We start from the raw sequence: 8582 nt of genomic DNA, 5'->3' as shown, positions 1-8582 counted from the left end.
ATTTTTTTCCCCGCTCGTAAGCCAAAGCTCGCTTTATTTATTTGTATTCTGTAAATGGGATTAATCACAAATACAGTCGGGACAGTTTACATATTTGCAGAGGTCCAGCATTTGAAATCTCATTATTAACACGCGGACGAAGAGTGAAAGCAATCGATACAAGCGACAACGTATGTGTTAGCGCGAATAACGTAATTGTAAAGGGAACTCCCCGATGACTTCGGACGTGCCGATATTTCTCCCCATAAGGAAACGAACTCACCGATACGCTATTTCTGCCGAATTTTTAAGCGTTTGATATCGAACGCGTTCTCGCGTTGCACCAGTTGAAATTGCCGTGAAGAGCCGAGTTCGCTTCGAATTATCGACGAATGATTTACAAAGTTTGACGCGCGCTCTCGAAGCCCACTTATTTTCGACAGTGTCGCGTTAGCAGAGATAGATAGATAGATAGATAGATAGATAGATAGATAGATAGATAGATAGAGAGAGAGAGAGAGAGAGAGAGAGAGAGAGAGAGAGAGAGAGAGAGAGAGAGAGAGAGAGAGAGAGAGAGAGAGAGAGAGAGAAGCGCTCACACGCGCATTTTCCTCGCAGGAAACGTCGACGATAAAATCGGAGGGAAGTCGGACGGAGAATTCCCCGCGCGCGTTATCTGCGTTCCGTTCACCGTCGGCGCCGACGAGCTGTGCACCATTCTCATCTTCGGGACGTCCCATGAGAAGCGAGCGTTTCCGCGTGTCGGGTCGCGTTACGCAGATACGATTGGGACACGCGGGACACAATCGGAAATAGCGGCGTTCGCTAACGTCGTTACTTGCACGTCCGTCCGCCGTGATCGACGAGGCCGAAGGTGCATCAGGTGGTGCCATGCTGCCGTCGTCGATTCTTTCGCGATTTCCCAGCGAGGATTCCTGCGTCTCGGTGAGAAAGTACGGCAGCTATCGACGGACCTCGCTGATCTTCCGCAGGTCCCTGATAGCATAAAACATTGGCGCAATATTGTAAAGTGAATGCTTCATATTTAGCCTTTAGCCTCTTATTTAGCCAATTTGTCTAAGCAGTAATATTAGTTCAATATTGGTTCAACATTGGCCCAATGTTAGATTATTCTTTTTTTTTATATTAAACCAATATTTAATTATCAATATTGGCGTTACATTGGAAAAACATTGGCCAATGCATTTCCAATATAACCAATGTTTAACCAATATTGGCCTATTAGACTGCCATAAATATATTTTGCTGCTAGAGGTCCGAACGTCCGGTTGTCTAATCTGTTAATCTTTAATCCTATAATAACGCGCCCACGTGGAATAATAATTTTCCGCCATTGTACACATTTCTGGTTCTGCTCTATAAACGATTAAATCGACGGCTTCGGATCTCTCGCTGCATCACGACTCGCCGGCCGATCGAATACTTTTGTATTTCTGCGATGATTACCGAATTGTTTTTCCGGATATTTCCTCGTGTATTTCCTCGTATTTCCATTGTATTTCCTCGTCGCAGAAAGGTAATCGGGTCGTGTTTATTTTTTTCTCGTAATGTCAAATGCGCGGTCGACTGTGAATTAAAGTGTCAGGATTTCTCGTTGGTCAACTTAACACTGCTAAGCTGTATTTTTTATTTTGAATCTAAAAATATAAGAAAAGTAAAATATTAAATTATAAAACTAAAAAATATATTTAACAATAATTAATGTGAAAATATGATTAAGCGCCAGATTCTCTTTGAGCACTTCCTCTTGTTTCTCGTGTCATTTATTAAAGTATCGTGATGTAAAATAAAGGGAAAACGAATTTTCGTCGAAAATTATGAAATAAATTTAAAGATTAAGAGTGAGTCGACTTCGCAGTGGGGCTTAATCTATCTTATTTCCTTTGGATGTTTAACTGGTCGTGTGCATCAGTAAAAGTATGGGATCGTTGTAATACCGATCCAACCGCGAGTTTGACCGCAAAACCAATCACGGAACGAAATTAATTAATATCTTCCGGCGTTTCGTCCATTGATGTTCGAATCGCGTAGTTGCGCCACGTGTCTGGCCTAAATTGGGCGTCCCTGACATGTAAACTTTTAATATAACTTTAATATCGCTGTTCTATAATTTGTAATTCCACAGTAAACTTGTCTCTCAATCTGCCATGGCCTTTGCCTCTTAAACTTCGGAACACCCACGAGGTTTCTACGTTTCAACGTCCAAATGTGCCTTATAACGCATGCGACTTGATTTGCATAATCAAGTGAAAGAGCTTTCTTCGAGAAAATCCGAAAAATCGCGTTTCCGCAAAATTGAAACTTAACATATGAAAAATGTGTGAGAAATTTCATAAAATACGATAAATTTTTGAAAAAGTCGCAAATTATACGAAATTCAGAAAAATTCTGTAAAAATATGAGAATTTTGAGAAAATTTTTCAGAAATTGATGGTAACAACTACGTTTTTTTCTTTTTTTTCCAAAAATATTATAACAAAATTTACAATATCCAGACGAAAAAAGATTGAAAGTTGCAGTGAGTGCAAAATTAAGAAATTTGCTTTTATCAAAATATCAAACTAGCTGCCAATTACACGATTTTCTCAAAGATTTCTCAAAAAATTCCTATTGATTGAGCAAAACTTATAATATTGGCAATGTTTACTTAATCAGAGAGTAATTATCTTTTCCTTGTGTGTAAATCACATGGAGTAATTTTATTTATTTTTAATTTAGAAACTTAAGTTATAATATTATTTCGAACTTATAATATAAATTTTTTGCTATGTTCGATTGATGTAAATCTGGTCGTCTAGGTCTAAATTGTTTTCTACAGTCCCCAGCTTTAACAAATACTACTGTGAGTATAATTTATTTTTATTGCACAAATTGGGTCTCGAATTAAAGTTTCGAATAAAATAAACCATGGATCTTGGACCAGTTAAAAAATTTGCCGTGATTAAGCTTTATTTTTTCAACGCTGGAGTATAAGAAACTTCTCAGATGACCTATTCCCAGATTAATATTGCAAATATGCAATCCAATGGAAGCTGCATCGGACAGAACAGAATGATTCTACGTTCGCATTTGTTGAGTAGCCACAGTAGCCAGGATGATATTATTTGCACTAAGAGGAATTTTCCTTCAAATTTAGATTTTATTATCACGCGCGAGATTTTGAGATAATGAAAAAAGTTTAGAGGAAAACACAGACCTATAATCTATTTTGGGATTTATAACGCATTAATTTTTTATTATGTTTATTATAAATGTTTATAACCTGCTGGTCCTACGTATTCCCTCCGACATTTTCGACGTGCCGCGGTCTCGCGCGCTATTTTCCTAACCTCATCTCCCGTCTCGCTGCAGAATATCTTCTCGCAAACTGTTTCGCTGCTCGTCTCGTTCCATATTTCCTGACATTTCTCGTATCGCGTCTCCCGAGTGATCGTTCGCGGGAACGAGGGACACTCGTTCCGAGAAGGGAAGAAATTCGCACGGGGACGTCACCCTCACCCTACTTTGGTCTCGTCTTGTTACATAACCTCGCGACACGAGTCCGTGCCAAACATCCTCGGTATCGTCTTTTTTGCCCGAACGGTCGCACTATAGAGAATACGTCTGATGAATCGGAGGATGAACTGGCGCGAATTCGCGCGCGAGCGAGGTTTCCAGATACAACCAGATTAGAGGTGAGTTCAGCCTGAAGCAAATCCCCCCCACGATCGAACGTGTGGTCCAGGAGCGCATTCTGGAACGCGTCGAAGGCGAAGACGCGAGCGAAAGTCCTCGACCTCGCGTTCCTCGACTTGCTGCTATTTTTCTGGTTTACTTGCTTTCCAGATTCTCGTCTCGTATCTCTGGATACATTGTGTACATACGTTATGTTTTGCTTTTCAGAGAAACGACATAACTGTCGTCACCAAACACGCCTCCGGGGATACCGACCAGAGGAACATGTCCGTCACATCTGTAATACAGAGCAGGGCTCTCAGTCCAAATGGTTTTAGCTTTAGCGAACGGTGTAGGATAAGAAATAGTCTTTTGCCTAATAAACCGCACTTCATAGAAGAATATGGTTCCAAAGTGTTTTGCGGCTCATACTCTAAGGATGGGGAGTTCTTCATCACTGCCACTCAAGGTCAAACAATTTTTAAATCGTTGATTAATAAATTAAAAAGCTTGCCTTATATTTATGTCTTTGTTGTATTATGAGATTTATCATGTATTGTATAATCATAACAGTTCTACTTTATTTTGAATGCTCGTGTGAATTTTTGCAGACAAATGGTTGTACATATATCAGACGCACAACGGTAATTTTATCTTGTACAATCGGATGCTGGCGCACGACGTTGGTTGGAGCGTTCTGGACATAGCGTTCAGTCCGAATGGCAAACACTTTGCATACTCGAGCTGGGCGGACTGTTGTAAGTGGCATTGCACAATAGGAGGTCTCGTGTGATACACATTTCCTTATTATTTTTTTTTTTACAGTATATCAGTGTCACATATCTGGAGGCTCACTGGAAACGTTACCATTAACGCCAGGTGTACGGCGATTTTGCGTTTTCTCTGTAGCTTTTTCGAATGATGGCAAAGAAATCCTTGGTGGTGCCAATGATCAATGCCTTTACATATACGATCTCGAGTGCCAGCAGCGAATCTTGCGGGTTCGTAACGATAATCATTATTCAATGGAATTTATTTGACGAAAACGCACTTGCCATTCCTTGCACTAATGTATGATTATTTTTACAGTTTGAAGGTCATGACGAAGACGTGAACAGTGTTGCCTTTGCGGACGACAGCTCTCAGATTTTTTATAGCGCCAGCGACGACGGATTATGTAAGGTATAATTTAGCCATTCGAATAGAATAGACTTAAGCTTCTAAATAGCCAAGAAGAGACTTGGTTTACTAAAGTTCTTTATCGCACAAATTTGTGATTCAAGTCACTCATTACTGGGCCCGTTTATTATTTGTATTCAATAAAGTTACTGTTATTATTGTACGATTGTGAACTGACTTCAATGTCTTTTTTTGACCATTTAGGTGTGGGATAGGAGAATGTTAAACGAATCTAATCCACGTGCAGTGGGAATATTGGCCGGTCATAGGGACGGGATCACGTATATCGATTCGCGTGGCGATACACGATATTTTATAACCAATTCTAAAGACCAATCCATCAAGTTGTGGGATACGCGCGTGTTCTCTACTCATAGAGCCCAGCAAAATGCTCGCCAGATTATCGAACGTCAGGATTGGGACTATCGATGGCAACCTGTACCTCAACGATGTAAGTGTCTATTTAAAGTCATGAAATAAAGAAAAAAGTTCAGATAATCGTTGTTTTTATATTTTTAATTATTATACATCTGAAATGTTAAAGACAATTGATCTCTATTGTTTAACACAATTAAGAAATACATATGATATTTTTCTGTTTCACAGTATGGGAACGAGGCTGCTTAGATGGTGATACTAGTGTCATGACATATTACGGTCATTCAGTCCGCAAAACTTTGATACGTTGTCGCTTTTCCCCGCCAGATAATACTGGACAGAGATACATTTACACGGGGGATTCGACAGGTCGATTTATCAGTAAGTTTTATGGTCCATTTTCTCAATATGTAAAACTATAAATGGTTGAACTGGCTGATTGTATATTTTGTTTTTCTCTTATTTGCAGTATACGATATTCTAACGGGAAAAATAGTACGTAAGATAAGAGGCCACACGGGATGCGTACGTGATGTTAGCTGGCATCCCTTTGATCACAATTTCATTACCTCGTCTGTGAGTAACATTATTGATGATAAGAAAATCATGGAAAGAAAAGTCGCAACTACGAACTGTTTATCTTTCTGACAAAAATTACGTTTATTTAATAGTAAGGAAAAAAGAGATTATTTTGAACTGTACTATTTTTCTACTGCTCCATAGTGACTTGAAAAAACAAAAAAAAATTGCTGTTTGCCTTTTGAGATAGTGATTAATTAAAATTTTGTTGGATTGTTTTTAATGGATTTGCACCTAAATCTTTGACATAGATGGCAAATTTGCATGCTACACTCTTATCACTAATAGTTAAGATGTTTATATTTTATATGTATATATGGCAATTCGAAGTTGCGATATCTTTTAATCCGCGTGTGATCTGCATGTATTCTTACGATAAGATACGCATTAATGCAGAATTATGTTTTGTGCTTGTAGTGGGATGGTAAGATAGCTAAATGGGAATATTGTGAAACCTACGATGTGATGAACGAAGATGAGCAGCGGCCTCTGCTACGACGGAGTGAGAGAATAGCCGCACAAAAAAGAGCAAGGGCGTTCATTGTGATGTGAGGTATTTTATTTTCCATTGTTTTTCTTTTCTCTTTTTTCGATGCAAGCTAATGTTTATAAAAAGCTCAGAAAAAAAGAAGAAAATATCTTTCGATAATTAAATAAAAAATTAAATAACGTTATCTAAGTGTCCATTTTTCGTCAAGAATACAAACATTGTACAAGACTGAATGACAAAAACGTTTTCTATCCATCTTTACCGTTGTGCTCGCATATCTTGCGAAATTCTCGTCGAGATAATTTTCTTTACGTTGATACAGATTGAATGAAAATCGCTGTTCAATCTGTTTCAACGACATACGACCGCACGATTTATGTGAGACATAGAGAGCGCTTCCTTCCTTCCTCTTCATATTTAATAAATATTTTATATCGTAAAATGTTTTAACTGGAACGTGATCGTCATCTAATTTTTATTTTTACGAGATTTAAGCACCACACAATGAGGCGATTCCACCTGCTTTTTATGAAATCTTTGATAAGTCGTATCTTATCTCATTAAACATTACTTTGATGTAAAACGCAGTTGATTTTTATTCTTACAAAGAAACACAAATTTGTCTCAATTTTTTTATTGATATTTTTATTTTATTATTTTATTTGCATTCGAATTGAATTGATTAAAACTGCATTAAATAACTATAATTTTCGCATAATTTTTTCCGAAAATGTACAATTTGCGACTTTGGATCGTCCCATTGCCCGTTTTTAGCTGTATAGAGAAATTACATAATGTAGTTGAATATTTGTTAGAAATTGCGTATGTATAATTACGTGGTCGGTAGCTTTCGTCAGTTCATGCTATATGTATAAAGGGAGATTTCTTCGTAACTGCAATATATGATACTTTTTACAAAAATAAAAAGAAAGAATATAATGCATTGATCTTAGACGCGATGAATTTTTCACATATAATCAAAACTTGAATTAAAATAAAATATAATAATTTACGTTGTTTTCGAACCTAGAATGTCGCGGTTTTTACAGTCGCAAAGCAATCTCCTCATTCTGTGATACGCAGTGATACTTATCTTAAGGCTGTAGACATATATATACATAGAAATAATTTTCTCACCGCGCGAGAATATTTTAACATCATGATGTCTAAAGATTGAGTGTCATTCTAATTCTAATTAACATTTGAAATAACTCGAATGAATCGTTTTAATAAACAAATAATGTTGTTTAAAATTATTGAAATACGCGGTGTGAGAAAATATTCTCCTTTCTCAAGGAGTCTTGTTAATTAACTAATTAATTAATTAAACAATGAATAAACGGAGAATGATCGAGATAATTTATAATTTTTTTGTTCATTAACAAAAAATGAAAGAGTAGTGCAAATCTTGATGTGTTGTTAATTAATTAATTAATTAACGAGAAGGACGGTCAGGGCGATCCATTTTAAACCAATTGTAATCTTTACCGCGATTAATTGCCGTGTTTGATGTAATTTTTTATCTCGAAAAATGTATCATATTGTTGGTTTAATAAAATAAGGCCGGCCGTACGGCTTGGCGTTTTAATATCATTAGTTTAATCCTTTTAAGACAGACATCTTTTATCATCCAAATTTCTTTTTTTACGATTAAAAAACTATAAAATTACACTCTTGAGGTACTTTTTTCAAGTTTCTCTCTTTCCAAAAACGCCTTTTGTAAAAGAATTAATAGTACTATTTTATTTTCATCGTATTATACGCTACGCACTGTATTATATTATGATTGATGATTACAGCATAATTAATCACTTTATTCTATTGGGTATTAACACGTAACTTAATGCATGCAGTTACGTAACGCGAAATCCAACACACGTAAGAGGAAAATGAAAGCGTGCGCGCAATGCACCCGCACGTGTGCGTTTTTATAACGCAAGCGGAACAAGATCTTTGAACTGCGGTGACCTTTTGTCGGAAGCCGCGTAAAATAAATGATAATTGATTTAGCGGATAGACAAGAATTTGGAAGCCGCACAAATTCCGATGGATTGTGACGTAACTCGCAGTTCGGAACTTTGCGCGTCGCCATGAAATTAAATTATACACCTTTACAAATTTCTGGAAAAAAAACCTTAAGTGTCTAATAGATTGTCTCTATTTATATGGCGCAAATTATTGATACATTTTTAGATAGGCGGAGATTTTTTATTTGATTTTCTATAAAAAACATTTTGTTAAATCCTTGAAGAATGCCTCTACACGCGTGCGATAGACTAATTATCTCGGGACAAAAAATACC

The 8582-nt window shown here is 36.9% G+C and overlaps 1 protein-coding gene and 1 non-coding gene across 3 annotated transcripts; one reads left to right on the top strand and one right to left on the bottom strand.

Moving 5' to 3' along the window:
* Positions 1-543: 543 nt before the first annotated feature.
* LOC105840138 (DDB1- and CUL4-associated factor 11) lies at positions 544-7873 on the top strand. Of its 2 annotated transcripts, none has more exons than XM_036295071.1 (9): positions 544-924; positions 3883-4123; positions 4266-4412; positions 4480-4655; positions 4744-4836; positions 5038-5284; positions 5440-5592; positions 5681-5787; positions 6208-7873. In XM_036295071.1, the coding sequence occupies exons 1-9, from the start codon at positions 871-873 to the stop codon at positions 6340-6342; spliced, it is 1353 nt and encodes a 450-aa protein (XP_036150964.1). In that variant the 5' UTR covers positions 544-870; the 3' UTR covers positions 6343-7873. The 2 variants fall into 2 exon arrangements, with proteins under 2 accessions (XP_036150964.1, XP_012542391.1); XM_012686937.3 differs by lacking the exon at positions 544-924 and adding an exon at positions 2474-3674.
* LOC105840141 lies at positions 889-3400 on the bottom strand. The gene is made up of 3 exons (XR_003625728.2): positions 3263-3400; positions 1447-1637; positions 889-975 (listed from the first exon to the last, which is right to left on the bottom strand). It is a non-coding gene; the product is annotated as an uncharacterized LOC105840141 (transcript).
* Positions 7874-8582: the final 709 nt, after the last annotated feature.

Source organism: Monomorium pharaonis, chromosome 1 (genome assembly GCF_013373865.1).
Source record: "Monomorium pharaonis isolate MP-MQ-018 chromosome 1, ASM1337386v2, whole genome shotgun sequence".
NCBI classification, from domain to species: domain Eukaryota; kingdom Metazoa; phylum Arthropoda; class Insecta; order Hymenoptera; family Formicidae; genus Monomorium; species Monomorium pharaonis.
Note: the sequence above shows the minus strand (reverse complement) of the source record. Positions and strands in the feature narration are given on the sequence as shown.

What these genes read in the sequence shown, in the direction of transcription:
- LOC105840138 (XM_012686937.3), top strand. Translation starts at nt 3,252, where the DNA reads ATGTTTATAACCTGCTGGTCCTACGTATTCCCTCCGACATTTTCGACG. An exon ending in CTTCATCACTGCCACTCAAG is followed by an intron (nt 4,124 to 4,265) that starts GTCAAACAATTT and finishes GAATTTTTGCAG; the next exon opens with ACAAATGGTTGTACATATAT. An exon ending in GCCAGCAGCGAATCTTGCGG is followed by an intron (nt 4,656 to 4,743) that starts GTTCGTAACGAT and finishes TTATTTTTACAG; the next exon opens with TTTGAAGGTCATGACGAAGA.